At 38.6% G+C, this 18,619-nt stretch overlaps 3 protein-coding genes, 1 long non-coding RNA gene and 1 pseudogene across 6 annotated transcripts; 2 read left to right on the forward strand and 3 right to left on the reverse strand.

Annotated features, from left to right (window-relative positions):
- The first annotated feature begins 35 nt into the window (after window positions 1-35).
- LOC100260066 (chloride channel ClC4) lies at window positions 36-6,804 on the forward strand. 2 transcript variants are annotated; one of them, XM_010662292.3, is made up of 7 exons: window positions 36-308; window positions 2,270-2,578; window positions 2,676-2,876; window positions 3,044-3,221; window positions 4,413-4,945; window positions 5,171-6,320; window positions 6,519-6,804. In XM_010662292.3, the coding sequence occupies exons 2-7, from the start codon at window positions 2,379-2,381 to the stop codon at window positions 6,624-6,626; spliced, it is 2,370 nt and encodes a 789-aa protein (XP_010660594.1). In that variant the 5' UTR covers window positions 36-308; window positions 2,270-2,378; the 3' UTR covers window positions 6,627-6,804.
- On the reverse strand, window positions 95-2,155 carry LOC109123927 (uncharacterized). Its single transcript, XR_002031778.2, has 2 exons — window positions 604-2,155; window positions 95-523 (listed from the first exon to the last, which is right to left on the reverse strand). It is a non-coding gene; the product is annotated as an uncharacterized LOC109123927 (long non-coding RNA).
- Window positions 6,712-12,423, reverse strand: LOC100265277 (uncharacterized). Of its 2 annotated transcripts, none has more exons than XM_002273527.5 (15): window positions 12,241-12,423; window positions 12,051-12,165; window positions 11,847-11,958; window positions 11,698-11,742; window positions 11,537-11,604; window positions 11,371-11,425; window positions 11,180-11,259; window positions 10,990-11,073; window positions 9,444-9,557; window positions 8,970-9,088; window positions 8,757-8,874; window positions 8,355-8,485; window positions 8,101-8,254; window positions 7,885-7,964; window positions 6,712-7,046 (listed from the first exon to the last, which is right to left on the reverse strand). In XM_002273527.5, exons 1-15 carry the CDS (start codon window positions 12,372-12,374, stop codon window positions 6,959-6,961), a joined length of 1,497 nt encoding a protein of 498 aa, XP_002273563.2. In that variant the 5' UTR covers window positions 12,375-12,423; the 3' UTR covers window positions 6,712-6,958. The 2 variants fall into 2 exon arrangements, 1 of the variants encoding a protein (XP_002273563.2); XR_787611.3 differs by having other exon boundaries at window positions 7,002-7,046; window positions 8,160-8,254; window positions 12,241-12,418.
- Window positions 12,424-12,982: 559 nt separating this feature from the next.
- On the reverse strand, window positions 12,983-15,100 carry LOC104881654 (receptor-like protein EIX2; annotated as a pseudogene).
- Window positions 15,101-15,522: 422 nt separating this feature from the next.
- On the forward strand, window positions 15,523-16,182 carry LOC104881655 (uncharacterized). Its single transcript, XM_010662471.1, has one exon. It carries the CDS (start codon window positions 15,523-15,525, stop codon window positions 16,180-16,182), a length of 660 nt encoding a protein of 219 aa, XP_010660773.1.
- Window positions 16,183-18,619: the final 2,437 nt, after the last annotated feature.

Here is an 18,619-nt window from a genome sequence, read left to right on the forward strand (position 1 = left end):
TTCATTAAAAGTATGTAGTGTCGAGGGATTGTAACCATGAAAATAATAAAAAAAATAGTGGAGAAAAGTCAACAGGTAATAGCCACTATAAAAATAGGAGAAAAGTCTTGCTTATATTTTCTTTCTTTCATTTGCTTGAAAAAAAAAATGTAATTTTCTTTCACCCTACATGGTAACCGACCTCTGCAAGCCGGTCAACTGAATCCAAAAACATGGTAAGGCTCCTGCCGTGGAATGATCAGCCCTATGGTGCAGGAGGCAGACTTTGGACTGCTTCTGTTGAAGGCCCTTTGCAATTTGCTCAAGAGGTTCTCTCTATTCTCTTCTTTCTTTCTGCAATTTTCGCTTTCACACTCATCCCACCTCACTCCGAACTCCACCGTTAACTCACTATTCTGCGCTGGGGCTGAGCTCCATCCCTGAGCTTTGCCTGCATGCAGAGACAAAACTTGTATTCTTGTATAAGTTGCTTTAGGCCTGCACATTTTTCCTTTCCTTTTTTCTTTTCATAGCCGAATTCCACCTTCACCCACCAATTGTTTGAGTATTAGGCAAACCAATAAAATAAAATATATACCATACATAGCAATAATTATTAATTACCATCCAATTTCAACACTTGGAAGAGTAAAGATCCCAAATCTTCATTCTTTTTTCCTTCAATTTGAATGCCAAGCCCTGCACCAAATGCCCAAAAAGAAGCCAACTGCAGCACAACTCATGTGATGTACGTAGCTGTCACCGATTGTATAAAGTGATTAATGACACTGCCTTTATTCTTCCTTCCTTATTATCTTTTATGTGGTGCAGTCTGCCTTTATTCTTCCTTCCTTATTATCTTTTATGTGGTGCAGTCAGACATGGTTTTAGGCTTTTAGCTACGTGTCTACAATCTTTGTCTACTGCGAGCGGCGTCTCGAGCCTGCCGGCCCTGCCCCATTATTGGCCGTTGCCTCATAACTCATCAGGACACATCACCACTATTTAAAACATCATCCCCCTTAGACTCCATATTTTCTTCCGAATTTCGAATATATTTAGAAATATTAGTTGTAATTTTGGTTTAAAATGTTGTGGACAAGGACAGAAGAAAGTAGGAGAGTGCAGACAAATCCCAAGTGGGTAGTCTCAGACAAGCAACAATGTGGGCCGACTTTCATGCCAATCAAAACACTGAAAAATCTAAATGACACCCACATGGATCTTTTATTATAAAAGAAAATATATATCAAAAATAAAATTCAGATCTGGATAAAGTGGCCTTCCAAATGCCTCAAGGGTCATTTTTGTTTCAACCGTCCGATCTGTTCGGCTTCCCCACCCAGATCCTTACACGTATACTCTGTAAAAGGCTGCTATTAGATAGGTGCTTACCTGTGACGATATACCCTGTTATATATATCTCCTTTTCGGAATTTCCCTTATTTCAATCTCTATGATAGGAACGATAATAAATAAAATATTAAATAAATAAATAAATATTAGTGGTGGAATGTGATTGCTTCATAGCCTTCCGGATTATGGGAGATCTCTCATCTCTCCGTCACCTAGACGATACTTTTGAAAAAAAAAAAAAAAAAACACAAAAAATTGGACTTTCCACATGGCAGTTTTTTACTGGCACACCAGTCAGAGCAATGAATTATGTTAGAAAAACGACAAGAGCAGCTTCCATGATTGTCGCTCTGAAAAGAAACGATTTTTCCCTTCGGTTTAAAGAAAAGAAGAATCGGCAGCCACAAGTTGATTACAGAAAGAAATTGATTGGAAGGTGAAATTTTCACATTTGATTTTTTGTTGTTAAAATAACAGTTGTAGAGTGTGATTTTGAGCGATTTCTTTTTTTTTTTTAAATTTGTAAATAAAGGAAAAAACGTGGCCGAAGATAAGATGGTAAACAGTAGTAGTTTAAGAGAGACTAAAGATGTGTATTGTAGTAAGGGAAATGAGCTGTTTGATCCAAGACTTGAAAAAGGAAATAGTTTTGTAGATCATTTATGATCAACCTTCCAAACAGACGTATGAGTTTATTGTATAAATGGACCCCGAGTGAGGAGGACAGTGTTGTGTCTTTTTGGACTGGCTGCGAGGGATGATGCCATTTCACATTCCTTCTTATCAGCCTGCAGAAAGCCTTTCCACCATGGCTGTGTCACTACTTTCACATGCATTGTAAACGATAGAGTTGCCTATCAATATTATATTATTAACTGAGACAAATGGGTGCAGGTATATATATATATATGGACTGACGATTCACCTTTCTTAGTTTTTAATTCCAAGACAAGAGGAGCAGGCGGCACCAACTCTATCACCTCCATCTCCATCTCCATCAGAGCTTCTAGGCTTCTCTGTCTCTGCAATTTTCCATTGCCTTGATGGAGGAAGATCCAAGCCAGGTTGCAGAAACAACAACCACCACCACCTCAAGCGTGGAGGGAGTAGGAGAGGGGGAAGAGAGGGACCTGGAAAGCAATCCACTGAACCAGCCACTGCTGAAGAGAAGCCGAACACTCTCCTCCAATCCTCTGGCCATAGTTGGGGCCAAGGTCTCTCATATAGAGAGCTTGGACTATGAGTGAGAACCAAAAACCAATCTCCTCTCCTGTTTTTCAATGACAATTCAAATTGATGACATTAATTAATACAGAATTGAACAACTGTGGTGGGTGCAGGATCAATGAGAATGACCTCTTCAAGCATGATTGGAGAAGCAGATCATCAGCCCAAGTACTGCAGTACATATTCTTGAAATGGTCGCTGGCATTCCTTGTTGGGCTGCTCACTGGCCTGATTGCCACCCTCATCAATCTTGCTGTAGAGAATATTGCCGGTTACAAGCTTCTAGCTGTGTCTGGCTTAGTAGAGAAGAAAAGGTCCTGAATTCTCCCCTGTTATTCGTATTACACTCTGCTTCTCAGACTATCTTACATTAAAGTTTTTTTTTTTTTTTCTTTGTTTTCTGTTCCATTGTGATTGAAGAAATTCTAAAACCCATTTTGGATAGAGGTTTAGATATGAAAGTTTGTTGTGATGGGTGCAGGTATTTGACAGGATTCATTTATTTGACAACGGCCAATTTCGTATTGACTTTGTTTGCTGCTTTCCTGTGTGTGTGCTTTGCACCTACTGCGGCTGGGCCTGGTATACCAGAGATCAAAGCTTATCTCAATGGAGTAGATACTCCCAACATGTTTGGTGCCTCCACATTGATTGTCAAGGTGAGTTGGCTTTCAAATACAATATGGGTATGCCAATTTTTCAGTCTAGAGCCGAGTTAAAGTTTAGAAACAGAGAGGATTCTCATTTCCTGGAGTTGGGGCATTGCCAAAATTCTATTTTCTTTTCATGGGTTTGGCGAGAAATTGTTGTGAAAGTTGGCTTGATGATCTCCATAATTTGAACCTAATCAGAAACCCCCTTTCCGTGACTTAGACATGTGAAAGGGAAACTTTTAGGATGAACTTTTCCAGATCTGGATATAGGTGGATGATCTAGATCCAAACAGAAGAACCTTATCACAACAAGTTCCTTGATTTTCACTGGTTTGTCAACACACATTTCATATATTCACCTTTCTTTTGTTTACTTTAGCTGAGGTACACCGTACAGGGAGTAATAAAAAGTGTACTCTAGCTGAGGTAAAGGAAAAGTTAATAGAACTGGCACGGGCTGCGACTTAAAATGGTGAAACTTGATTGAAGATGAGCCAAATGCCATCCACCCTGGTATTGGATTGAAGATCAAGTTGAATTAGGCCAGGGTAGTCGGATTGCTGAATTGGTTATATATATATATATTGCAACTTACATATTCTGTAGTTTTAACACCTTTGATTAATTAAACATACGCGACCATCTTCTATAAAATAATGTATATCCACTATCATGAATTGGAACAAGTTGCAAAGCAGCATAAAAAACTTGGTGGATATCTAATGGCAATGATTAACAATTTATATGGAGAATTAGGGTTGTCTGACATGTGATGATGAGCTTGTCCTTTTGTTAGGATTTGTCATGGCTTTCTTCTTTCTGCTTTGCATGGATTGGATTGGATTAGGCCTTGTTTGGATACTTTTTGAGTAGTTAAAAGCTGGTTTTAAGTCCAGTAAAAGTTTCTTTATCTATTTGATTACTTTTTATTGAAGAAGCTTTTTGGTTTAAGAAAGAAGCTTAATAAGAAGTTATGAGAAAACTATATTGCTTCTTCAAATTATGATTTTAGCTTCAATTTCTATGGCAAAAATTATACATGAAAAAAAGGTTATTCCAAACCAACCTTTAGAAAGAAAAAAACCAAGTCAGGCAATTTAAAGAAAATACTAATCAATCACCTTCCACAAACATCTTGAATGACATAAAACACATGCATATGGAGTGTTTGCTAAGAGGTCATGAAATCTCCCACAGATATTTGGAAGCATAGGAGCTGTTTCTGCAGGCCTAGATCTGGGGAAAGAAGGGCCTCTAGTGCATATTGGTAGCTGCATTGCTTCCCTACTAGGCCAGGGTGGACCTGAAAATTATCGTATAAAATGGCGCTGGCTCCGCTACTTTAACAATGACCGTGACAGACGTGATCTCATCACATGTGGGGCTTCTTCAGGGGTTTGTGCAGCTTTCCGGGCTCCAGTTGGTGGTGTCCTGTTTTCTCTGGAAGAAGTGGCTACATGGTGGAGGAGTGCCCTCCTCTGGAGAACTTTCTTCAGCACAGCGGTTGTGGCCGTGGTACTTAGAGCTTTCATTGAATATTGTAATTCTGGGAAATGCGGGCTTTTCGGGAGAGGAGGACTCATCATGTTTGATGTGAGCGATGTTACTGTGACATACCATGCCATGGATATCGCCCCTGTTGCATTAATTGGATTAATTGGTGGTGTGTTGGGAAGCCTTTACAATCACCTTCTCCACAAGGTCCTGAGGGTCTACAATCTCATTAATCAGTAAGCAATCTTAACCGAGCTTCATATTTCCATTTAAGCTTCAAACATGAACCAAACCAAAATCAATAAGAATCAATTGGAGACTGATCCAAGCCAAGTCTAGAATTGGTATTTTCATGTGCAAACTGATTCAAGTTGCACACGAGGTTCCATTTTTTGGGATTGTAATTTTTCAATTGTTTGGTATATATATATATATATATATATATATATATATTTTTGCAGGAAGGGAAAAATACATAAGCTTCTTCTGAGTCTGAGTGTCTCACTATTCACCTCAATTTGCTTGTATTGCTTGCCTTTCCTTGCCACTTGCTCACCTTGTGATTCCTCAATCACTGAGACTTGCCCCACCAATGGACGGACTGGCAACTTCAAGCAATTCAACTGCCCCGATGGCTACTACAATGACCTAGCCAGTCTCCTCTTCACCACCAATGATGATGCGGTTCGAAACATCTTCTCTACTAACACTGCAACAGAGTTCCACCCCCTTTCCCTCTTAATATTCTTCGGACTCTATTATATTCTGGGCCTGATTACCTTTGGTATTGCTGTACCATCTGGCCTCTTCCTCCCCATCATCTTAATGGGTTCAGCTTATGGCCGCTTGCTTGGCATTGCCATGGGCTCCTACACAAAAATTGACCAAGGGCTTTATGCTGTTCTTGGTGCAGCCTCCCTGATGGCTGGTTCAATGAGGATGACGGTTTCCCTCTGTGTCATATTCCTTGAACTCACAAACAATCTGCTCTTACTACCCATAACAATGATTGTCCTCCTAATAGCCAAAAGTGTTGGTGATTGCATCAACCCAAGCATTTATGACATAATACTGCACCTCAAAGGCCTGCCTTTCTTGGATGCGAATCCTGAGCCATGGATGAGAAATTTAACTGTTGGGGAGCTTGCAGATGCCAAGCCACCAGTAGTTACCCTTCGTGGAGTGGAAAAGGTAGCCCGCATTGTAGATGTCCTGAGAAATACCACGCACAATGGTTTCCCAGTGGTAGATGAAGGGGTGGTACCGCGGGTTGGCCTGGCCATAGGGGCAACTGAACTGCATGGAATTGTACTAAGAGCACACCTTGTTAAAGTGCTGAAGAAGAAGTGGTTCCTGCAAGAGAGAAGGAGAACAGAGGAGTGGGAAGTGAGAGAGAAATTCACCTGGATTGAACTGGCCGAGAGGGAGGGAAAGTTTGAGGAAGTGGCTGTGACAAATGATGAAATGGAAATGTACGTTGATTTGCATCCTCTGACCAACACAACCCCTTATACAGTGGTGGAAAGCATGTCAGTGGCAAAAGCAATGGTGCTCTTCAGGCAGGTGGGACTCCGGCATATGCTTATTGTACCCAAGTATCAAGCAGCTGGGGTGAGTTTACCACTTCCTAATTCACTTCACCTCCATGCACGCATTTGCTGGTTTATTTGTTCAGAATACTAGTCTTTCCTCTCTCTCTCTCTCTCTCTCTCTCTCTCTCTTTGTGCATACAATGATAACGATGACCATCTTGTGAGAGAAACTATTTGACGTGAGTATAACTAACCTGATTGTATCCTCCACTTGCAGGTGTCTCCAGTAGTTGGGATCTTGACCAGGCAGGATTTGAGAGCCTACAACATTTTGACAGCCTTTCCCCATCTAGCAAAATCCAAGGAAAGGGAAAAGGGGAACTGAGCAGCTTTTATGGAGCATTATCTTAATTTATTTTTCAATTTTTTCTTGGTTTTGCATTCTTTCACCATATTGTAGAGGCAGCAAATAAGATACCACATTTGTGTAGAATTTTGTTCATTAAAATTAATGTTATTTACAAGTCATTCAGTTAGTAATAAACAACAAATTCCTTCTTTCATAACACTAGAAAACACACAGTGATTCTTTAGTATTTCTTCTGTGGTAAAATATTGAAAGAATCCTTCATTCCTTTTGCTCTGGCACAACCTAATCTCTAGTCCCGTTGCTCATTTTGTTCAACTCCAACGCCACATCAATAACTAAAATATCCCTCACAAGGGTCTCTTCTTCTTCTTTCCTGACTTCTTTTTCTTGAGACCTGCTCCTGGGCCCCTTTTGAACACAGCCAAAACCTCGATGCTGCAATCATAGCCAAACATCATTTATAATAGTTAATAAGCAAACAAAGGAATGAATGTAATGTACATATCATGGCATGCATCAGAACTAACATGTCGTATTTACTTTAAGTTGCTTAAGTCAATTAGATAGTTATTTTTCATTAAGAATCAATTATGCCTGTACTGGAACAACAAAAAGTTAAGGGATAAAGTTTAAATTGCTTAATGCAATTTTATGCACCTATATGGCATAAATTCAAATTTCTAGTACATATTCCCCTTTACCCTAAATGCAGTGAAATAGATTATTTCTTCTGGAAATTGTTATATGCCTATATATGTTAGGATAACAAACCAGGAAATCATCAAATAACAAAGACATTTAGCTAATCCAAGAAGTTCCCAAGAGAAAATCTCATGGACATTCCACAATTGAAAATATGTTCAAAGCTCCCTTAGTTAAGGAGACAAGGTTGATGCCCACTCATTTGTCAGTTTACAGCAGGTTCTCACATGATCTGGAGATTATGCCCATAAGGTGCAACAGAAGCACCGTAGGTGATCATTTATATTGGTTGAACTTAATCTTTCTTCCTTCCCCACCAAATGTGAAACATATAATTGGTTCCTTAACTGCATTACAAGATACTCTTCTATTGAAGAATAAAGAAAAGCAAACAATTCTTCATTAGAAACTATGCCATAGGTTCAGTACCTTCAAATATGCAAGGTTATATGGTACTAGATGCTCTAAATAACTACAGAATGATGCCAGTGTTCATTCAAGATGATACTACCAGCTACAGGATGCATCATATGTCTTCTAAAAAGAAAAGAAAAAAGGAAGAATGTATTACCTCTGGGTGCCAGGGAAGAAATTAAAACCATGGGCTTTATCCAAATGCCATTCCTTACGGGACAACAATGACTTACAATCCTGTTAAATAGTTGCTGTATTAGAAGCTTGAGACAATAATTCGTGTTTTCAAATTTGCCAAAAATCAAAGTAAAATCAGATCTTTTTGCAAGGCAATTCTAAGTAGACAACGTAGAAACTTAAGACCCGCAAGTACCTCTTTGAAGCTTTCCCATCCACAACTAATATAAATAAGAGTCTTAGGCAGTGATTGACCCTCTTCCGGAGATGTTTTGCTTTCAATCTGAACTGAGGCTTCCCTTGCACGTAAAATCCATGGTCTCTTTTCATTCTTGACCTTTGAAAAAGACCTGAAATAGAGGCACAAAGAATAAATTACTTAAATCTTAAAGCTTTAGAGTTGCTGTTTCATACATTTCAGTCACATGGAAATTACAGAAGCAGCCATACCTTTCAGTTAACATTGCTCTTTTCTCAGCTAATGATAAAGTCCGTAGAGCATCAACCAGAGATGGATCCAGCCCCTTTCTAGGAGGGTCAACAACAACTACATCTGATCCCATTAGCCAAGAAAGAGGTCCCTGTTCCAGTTTCCAATGAATGAAACTCTTATTGTAGTTTGAAATATTGACAAGAGAGAGAAGTGAAAATTTAATTTTCAATAATATTGCCAGCTTATCTGACTTTAGTCACTGGTAATGTAAAAAAATAAAAAGAAAAGAATAAAAAAGTGAGAGATATCTATATATATGAACTTCAGAGGAAAATTCAGAGGGTTATTTGTGTTTTTGTTTGTATGTGTGTGTGCATGTGTATGTATGAGTGTAAAAGTTGGAGGTGTTGAACGCTAACAATTGAAGTGTCTGCATGATGCCAGCTGATGGTAGTATCTATAGACTTTGGTAAGCGGCCAACTGTCTTCTCAAAAGACAGCCTTGCCTCTTTGTTGATCTCAATGCATTTAACAGACCTGGAAAACAAGAATAATTAACTTGGAATTAATATATCATCTAGTTGGACATAAGAATGAGACTTCCAGAGAACTTGAACCATCTGAGTTCTTGCCTGCATTTTCTAGTCGCAGCTAATGATAATCCAATCACACCAGCTCCGGCATACAAATCAGCAACTGCTGCTCCATATGGGACATACTTTTGTAACTTGCGAAGCAATGAATCAAAAGCCTGAACAGAAGCAGCAGACCAGCAACATATAAGTAGGATTTCTCTCAAGGAACATAAGATAGAATCAGACATCTTATGTTAGTGAGCTGCAGCAGTCTCCTGTGTGATGCAGGAACACAAAAAGGAACACGGAACTTGGGTGCCCAAACAAGAGGCAAATAAAACTGGAGGCTCCAGCCCCAACAATTCCAGCAATTAATTGTATCAAAAAGGGAATTGTACATTCTCAAGGATTTGATGTCCCTCAGATCCTGAAATGAATTATAATTTAATGATGATTGATAAATAATATAGAATAAAGACATTCCCAGGTAATTAATTAAGATGGTTTTTCTAGATTAGAAATTTTGTCTACCCGTGTATTTGCTTGGCCAAAACTGGATGGAGCCAATGCGATATCAATTCCTCCAACATGCTCCCAAAAGTCTATTTCTCCTAAAAGATGTCTCCACCTATTCCCAAAAATTATCTGCAACAATAGTAATAACATTATTAAGTTCCCAACCTTAAAATCATATAAATCTAGATGTTAAAATTACATAATGTTGTAGATAATATGAAATACATGAGCTGGTCTGGTATAAACAAGTAAACAGAAATTGATGAAGCTGAAGAAAGTGGATCTTACACCATTCAGATATGAGTTGTGCTTAGGCATACTCCTAAAAGAGTTAGTAAATTTCATTTTCTCCTAAGAAGTTTCCCTCTTAATTTTGCATGGAGCAAGATGCATTCATTTTGTTCCAATCCATTGGATGCAAAATCTTCTTTCCATGTGGTATGTTTTATACTTACAATTAAATCTAGAAGACAAATTTCTAATGGCATGAAACACAATGTTTGAAGTAAGAAGAGAACTAACACAATGAAGGCATTCCAAATATCTCAAATCAGGCACAATAGAAAGTTTAGCTACATAACCTTCCTTACAAGATTTCAATTACTTAATCCTCAACAATCATCTACAATGTCAGATAGGAATGAAGAAGAGTTCTAATGGATCAATTCAATCAAAGACACACTTGTCAACCCATACACTTGCCTCAAACATGGGCCTAATAAACTCACTCAAAGCCACTTAGGTAAATGCAGAAAGCAAACCTTCATAAATAAATATTCAGCATACCGTTATTTATTTTTTGGACGGTTTGGAAAGAGAGGAATAGATTAACATTCAGGGGGGGAGTTAGTTATATAGAAAGTTAAGAATTCTTTTGTTTGTAATTTGTGGGGGTGGACAAAATTGTATAATGGTGCGGAGCCTCGTTCCCTTATAGGTTTCTTGGAGTGGATAGCCTCCAGTTAAGGGTCGGTGGGTTTTTTGTTTCTTTTGGTTTGTTTTTGTTGTGAGGTCTTCGTTGTCTCGTATACTCCCTGTATGCTATGCAGAGCTTTGCCTTTTGCTAATATATGTGTTTACTTATCGAAAAAAATAAAATAAATAAATAAATATTCAGCATTCGTTATTGACATTATTGCAGCTAATACCACTGTATTTTGGCATTTTTTCTTTTTACAGGCAAAGTAGTAGGATATTAAGATGACTAAGAGAAAAAGGGGCAAACCTAAGTACATAGGATGTATGCAAAAAAGGCCTAAGGCAAACACCAAGAAGGCATTAAACCTACCAAGAAAGTGCAAAAAATAAAAAAGGAAAAATCAAGAATAGAGCTAAAATCACAATTTGAGAGCAAGAGTACAAAGAATTACAAGTATGGTGCTTTTCACTCCCAAAAGGTAAGTAACCAAAGCAAGTCTCAAAAAACAAAGGCACAAACATGCACACATACACACATACACACATACACACATACACACATACACACATATGGTATATATATACACATTCATGCTAAAAAATAAAAAAGAAATAGAACATAAACAAAATAAATCTCACTCACATTGTTGGTTGAAGTTTGGAAGTTAGCCCACACTGAGTGAATCAAATGGACATTGCTTCTTGGGCCACCATTTCTCCATAGGAACTGCAACCATAATTATCAGGCGTCAGCCCAACAAAGCAAAGCAAAACAAGAGAACAAAAGAAAGAAAAAAAAAGAAAAAAAGAAAAGAAAAATGAGATGGGTTTACATTGGCCAAAGCTTTTAGTTTTTCTGAACTAGGTGAATTCTCATTCCTTGAATTCCAAACCAAAGTAACCTGTACTTTACCTGGAATTAAACACAATTTAGTACTGTATACTTTACGCAAGCTAGTGAGAACAGTTCAAAGCCAAAAATGGAGCAAAAGCATATAAAGTAATACTAGGATAAGTTAATAACCGTTTCTATATCTTTGTGATGCAGGAAGGGACGTGTTGTTCAAGGTCACAGCCATCTGCACCCACAGCATTCATTAGATTCACATAAATTACAAAGCACAACCCCTAAATTCAATTAGTTATTAACCTTGACACTCATTTATTTTAAATTCAACCACATTAATCACCTGAACATATCGCAGCTCACCTGTCCCCTGATCTTCATCATAAGGTTCAACCTTCAAATGAGTAATACCTGAAAATATTTTGTAGAACAACACATATAATCAATAAGCATAAAAACAAATCAGAATAAGGACCAAATCAAGACTCAGTAACAAGAATAAACCTTGTTTTAAGAGTTCAACAGTTGCATTGATGCTTGGATGATGAGCTGAATGAAAAAAAGGAAGATCCCAAATTATAAGTATGAAAATGAATAAAAATGAAAATAAGCTCAAAAGCTATAATCCATATATAACTAATTGCAATTCAAACCTTTACAGTGGGGAATATCAACTATGTTGTGTGAATTTTCCTGATAGAGCCCAATCAGAGGGCTGTTTGATGAACCCCGAACGGCGAGTTTTGCTCGGCATCTCCACCCCCACTGAGGGCGAAGCATATAATCAAGATGAATACTAGATGAATTAAAATGGAAAAAGAAAATCTGTAAAATTAATAGGGGAAAATCAGATGTACCAGTCTACAGCTATCAAAGGTGAAATCTGAAACGCCGTGGTTGTTGAAGAAGTCGGTGACGTCGTCGAGAATGATCGGACGGTGGAGATTGAGCTCTTGGGTACAACCAGAGCACCTGCAAAATCAAGCATTGTAAAGCAATTTGTACAAGCGAGTAAGTGGAGAAAGAGAGAGAAGAGGGAGTGCGTACGATTGGAAGTGTTGGCATTGGAGGGCGCAGGTTAGGGAAGGAAGTGGAGATAGGCTAAGGTTAGGGCTTGGTGGAAAGGAGGCGGGAAGTTGTGGTGCGGACGGCTGAGCAGAGAGGATCGAGAGCGTCATCATTGTCTGGGTCGATGGCCGTGGCGGGAATGGATAATCTCACAAATATCTCATATCCCTCAGCCCAAAACGCAGCGTTTTATAAGACTACAGCATTTTCATTCATTTCTATCTAAACTCCGACTCCCCAAACGCTGCGTTTTGTATGGGCCCACCACAGCTTTCTTTTTTCGGATCATTAAGTATCCTTAATTTTGACAGTTTAATAAAATATGAATTTCTATTTTTGTTCAAATCGAACACAATAATAGGAATGGGAACAATTTTCTACTCCGATTCCTGGCAAATTCAGACATTGGAATAGTAATAATTAATTCCAGAGCTATGTATTCTTGGGAAATATATTCCCACTCCTATTCTGCCAACCGAACGAGTCGTAGGATTCTGCCAGTAATGAAGCTATAACTGCGAAATAGGTTCGGCTGATTATTGCTGCTGCTAACACAATATTTAAAAGCAATCAAGATCATAAGAAATAATTCCCAAACATGAATTTATTTGTGCAAATGGCAGGTTTACAATTTATGAGAACTGATGTTTTCAACAAGTATCTCTTCATCTTAAGGCATGTTCTCAGATTTTCTTCAACTGCCACAGTTTTTTTCAAACACCTACACCTTTCTTGTCAGACGGGCATCATTCAGTGCCACAGCCAGAAGGAGCCTATCTTTCATTTTCTCGACACAACGAAAATAAGCATACTGCCATGACGTCTTGATTATCAAAGTGCCACAAACTCCCCAGAATCCTATGATGAATCCCAGTCCTATGCTAACAAAGAACCATGGCAATTCAGAGTCATCTCCATCTTCATCATCATTGTCTTCTCCTTTCCCAGTTGGAATTGTTCCATTGTTGTCATGGCACTCTGTTATCAGAGGAAATCCACAAAGTGCGGGGTTGCCCTGGTAAATAGACAGATTAATCAAGGTTTGAAACTGGTTGCCTGTTGGGATTTTCCCTGACAAGTTATTGTGTGACAGATTCAGGTGAACCAAAAAGGTTATGGAAGCCATGCTCATTGGAATTGAACCAGAAAGTTTGTTTCTTGATAGGTCGAGGATCTCCAACCACTGCAAGTTTCCAATCTTTTCTGGTATATTTCCCCCAAAATTATTGCTGGACAGATTCAAGGTTCCCAGTTTCAGAAGGCTTGTTAGTTCGATAGGAATCTCCCCTGATAAGCTATTATTGGAAAGAACCAGACTATTCACAGGGTAGAGAATGTTATAGTATTCCAGTGCTCTTCATTTAGTAACAAGTTTCAAGCGTCCCTCGTATTGTGCCATATCTGTATATCATCATCTGAAAGTTCAGATTTGAAGCCACTCAAGTTCCGGAGGATTGAATCCTGGCACATTGTTGTGTGAGACGTCCAGTATGTGAAGGGTGGAAAGGGCACAGATTTCTGAAGGAATATTACCGCTGAAGAAGTTGGACCACAAGGCTAAAATCAAGAGGGATGGAATGCTTTCTTCTATCTAGGATGGAATGTTTCCAGAAAATTTGTTATCACCAAGATCAAGGCTTTCCAAGGCACTGCAGTTTTGCAGCTGGGAAGGAAGTTCACCAGAGTGACTGTTGTTGGATAGCGCCAAGAATCTGAGTGCCGTGAGGGAAACCATTGATCTTGGTATTATACCTGAGAGGCTGTTGTTTGACATACCTGCAATATACAGGGAAGGCATCTCATTCCAGATCTGAGGAATTTCTCCACATAAATTATTTTTGGAGATAACCAAGGTGATCAAAGCCTGTAGATTACCTATAGACAAGGGAATGCTGCCATTCAGAGAGTTCCAAGAGATATCCAAATCTGTCAGAATGGGTATTACTTCACCAATGTTCCGAGGAATTGGTCCAGAAAACAAATTACTCCTCAAATACAGTGTACTCACATTAAAATACTGTTGATATCATGTCAACTGGGGATGGATTCCTCTCTCTGAGGTAGCAATGAAAGCTCCCATTCAGATGTTGGAATTTGGACTTCCTGTTTCCCTACACAAAGATGTCTGGACAGGTTATCCAGGCACACCCTTCGAAGCCCAAGTCAGATGCTAGGAAGAATGGAAACCCTTAGAGAGAGAGATCATAGAACTCACAGTGTCCTCTCATTCTATTATATTACAGTAGGGTTTTTATAGTGTTCAAAGGTGGAGAGGGGCTCAGTAGTGCTGAGTTGGCCATTGTAGTGATGATTGCGCAATAGTGATAAGGTAATCATCATATTTGCAGGACGACTGGGAGCTGTGTTAGACGACGCGTCATGACATAGCTTGCCGTTCTTTCAACCTTGCTGGTGACCTAAGACTTGATGTGCCTGTCTACTGAAGTAGATGTGAGGATGGGAAAGGTCTCATCAGTCAATCTAGTGTCAGCTAACCAGGGCCTCACATATCAAACAAGATTTGAGGCTATTAGGGGGAAGCGGGCCGCTCAGTGGCTCAAATGGTTTGGACAGAATGTTCCCCTGGGTGCCTTGAAGGTTGTCTGAATAGTGATGAAGACTGTCACGTGGCCCAACTGGGATAATGCCACGTGGACAGACGTGTGGATGTACTCGTGGGTGGACACGTGGGATAAGGCCCCCACAAATACCAAAGTGGGAGAGGACCATCAAAGAGGTTTGAGCTCAAATCAACATTGGATATGTAGTTGAACACTAGTGAGTTTGGAACTTTGCCTCTTAATTGATTATAAGCAATGTTGAGTTCATTGAGCTGCATTATTCAGCACCATAGTGGTTAACTCTGTTGGAAACGTGCCTTAAGTTGCTACAGTTATGGGCAAACAAAAAGTTGCTGAATAATTGGTCAATAGACCAAGTTTTTAGGAAATATTTTCTGCACATATATATATATATATATATATATATATATATATATATTTTGGCTTGATATTAGGAATTGGTTAGACATGGCTTGAAATTAGCAAATTCTCTTGACTTTCTGTTATGTTTCAGCTCTATATAAAGAGCAATGCAATGAATAAAACATACTTCCAGATACCAAGTTTTTTTTCTTTACTAAAAAAGTTTTGTTTTTCCTTTGCTGTCATAAAATTTCTGTCCTGTTCTTGTGTCATATATCAACAATTTGGTATTAGAGCACTTCTTCTTGAGGGATCTGTGAGTTGAGTGAATCCATAAATGGAAGTTGAAACAACTTTCTCCCATGTTGCACCACCGATTTTTGATAGTGATAACTATCAAGCTTGGGCTGTTAGAATGACAGTCCATCTTGAAGCATTAGATCTTTGGGAAGCTATAAAGGAAGACTATGATGTTCCCTCATTGCCGGAAAACCCTACGATGACTCAGCTTAAGACCCACAAAGAGAGGAAGATCAGGAAATCCAAAGCTAAAGCCTACTTATTCTATGCTGTTTTAAGCACTATATTTACAAGAATCATGAACCTGGAGTCAGCAAAAGATATTTGGGACTACCTTAAAAAGGAATACCAATGCAATGAAAGAACCAAAAATATGCAAGTACTCAACTTGATCAGGGAGTTTGAAATGCTGAAAATGAAGGAGACAGAAACCATCAAAGACTACTCTGACAAGTTGCTGGGTATAGTAAACAAGGTGAGGTTGCTTGGTAAGGACTTCTCTGATGAACGAATTGTGCAAAAAATTCTTGTAACTCTGCCTGAAAAGTATGAGTCTAAAATTTCCTCATTAGAAGAATCTAAGGATTTGTCAAGCATATCCTTGGCAGAATTGGTGAATGCATTGCAGACACAAGAGCAAAGGAGAATGATAAGAAAAGAAGAATCGATGGAGGGTGCTCTTCAAGAAAAGGCATAAAATTCAGGAGAAGGCAAAGATAAGAAAAACAACAATAAGAAGAAGAACAACAAGACTGACAGCAACAACAAAAACAAGGATGGAACCTATCCACCTTGCCCACACTGTAAAAAGACAAATCACCCACAAAGGAAGTGCTGGTGGAGGCCTGATGTCAAGTGCAGGAAATGTGGTTAGATTGGACACATGGAGCGGATTTGCAAGTCACAACAACATGAAGAGGCAAAAGCTTCTACTGAGCAACATCAAGAAGAACAACAACTTTTTGTTGCAACATGCTTCACAACAAGTAACAGCTCTAGCGATTCCTGGTTGATTGATAGTGGCTGCACAAACCACATGACCAATGACCAAGAGCTCTTTAAGGAGCTTGATAAAATTATCATCTCTAAAGTAAAAATTGGAAATTGTGAATGTATTTCAGTTAAGGGTAAAGGAACTGTGGCTATAGAAAGCTTAACAGGTTTGAAGTATATTACTAATGTTCTATATGTGCTTGACATTGATCAAAACCTACTTAGTGTTGGATAGCTGATTGAAAAAGGTTTCAAAGTCATATTTGAAGACAAATGGTGCATGATCAAAGACGCAAAAGGTAGAGATGTATTCAAAGTGAAAATGAGAGCAAAAAGCTTTGCTCTAAATCTAATGGAGGATGAGCCAATAGCATTTTCAAGCACTGTAAGCAATGCAGAATTATGGCACAGAAGGCTCAGGCATTTCCACCATGTTGGACTTCTTCTATATATGCAGAAATAGAATTTGGTGAAAGGTGTGCCATTGTTGGAAGACAAGCTAGCTGATTGTGTAGCTTGTCAATATGACAAGCAAACTAGAAGACCATTTCCTCAAACAGCATGGAGAGCAATGCACAAGCTGCAACTGATACACACAAATGTTGGAGGACCTCAGAAAACACCATCTTTAAATGGTAATAAGTATTACATTGCATTTATTGATGATTATACCAGATTTTGTTGGATTTATTTCCTCAAATCCAAATATGAGGTTGCTAATGTATTTTGGAAATATAAAGCATGGGTGGAGAATCAAAGCAGTTGCAGGATGCAGAAGATAAGGTCAGATAATGGGAAAGAATACACAAATGAAATTTTTTATAAGTTCTGTGAAGAAGCCGGTATTGAGCACCAACTCACAATACCTTACACTCCACAACAGAATGGAGTAAGTGAGAGAAAAAATCGAAGTATTATGGAGATGACAAGGTGTATGCTACATGAGAAGGAGTTGCTAAAGAAATTGTGGGTAGAGGCTGCAAACACTGCAGTTTTTTTGCTGAATAGGCTGCCAACTAGAGTTTTGCAGAAAAAAACTCCATTTGAAGCCTGGTTTGGTTATAAACCAAATTTGCAGAATCTAAGAACTTTTGGTTGTCTATGTTTTTCTTATGTGCCATAGGTAAAAAAAGACAAACTTGATAAGAAGGTAGAACCAAGAGTTTTCATTGGATATAACAACTCTTCCAAGGCTTACAAAATTTTCCAACCACAAAATGGAAAAATTCTTGTAAGTAGAGATGTCAAGTTCATGGAGGATAGACAATGGAACTGGGAAGAGTCAATAAAGATGCAACTGCCAGAGGTTCTGCAATACTTTGATAAAGACATAGATGATGTCCCGGTTAGAGGTACAAGGTCCTTATCTGATGTTTATGAAAGAAACAATGTTGCTGTTTTTGAGCCTACAGAATTTGAAGAGGCAGAGAAGGATGACAAGTGGATTGAAGCAATGAAAGAGGAACTTAGAATGATTGAAAAGAATGACACCTGGGAGTTGGTGGACAGACCTCAACACAGAAAGGTCATTGGAGTCAAATGGGTTTATAGAACCAAACTTAATGCAGATGGTTCTGTAAATAAATACAAAGTCAGATTAGTTGTGAAGGGGTATAGTCAAGTGTTTGGAGTGGATTTCTTAGAAACTTTTGCTCCAGTAGCACGCTTGGATACAATCAGAATGTTGCTTGCTTTGACAGCACAAAAGAGATAGAAAACTTACTAGTTGGATGTAAAATCTGTTTTTTTAAATGGTTATCTTCAAGAGGAAATTTATGTAGAGCAGCCCAAGGGATTCCAAGTCAAGGGACAGGAGGAGAAGGTCTGCTTGTTGAAGAAGGCCTTATATGGTCTTAAACAGGCTCCTAGGGCCTGGTACAGCAGGATTGATGAACATCTTCAAAGTCTTGGATTTGTTAAAAGTCCAAGTGAAGCTACATTATATGTAAAAGGAACAGATGCTAACTTGATTGTAATTTCTGTTTATGTTGATGATCTGCTTGTAACAGGTAGCAATGAGAAACTGGTAAAAGAGTTTAAAGCTGAAATGCTCAAAGTATTTGAGATAACAGACCTTGGCTTGATGTCCTACTTTCTGGGTATGGAGGTGAAGCAAGATCAGGATGGAGTCTTCATAAGCC

The sequence above is a fragment of the Vitis vinifera genome, chromosome 14 (assembly GCF_030704535.1).
Source record: "Vitis vinifera cultivar Pinot Noir 40024 chromosome 14, ASM3070453v1".
Classification (NCBI taxonomy): Eukaryota; Viridiplantae; Streptophyta; class Magnoliopsida; order Vitales; family Vitaceae; genus Vitis; species Vitis vinifera.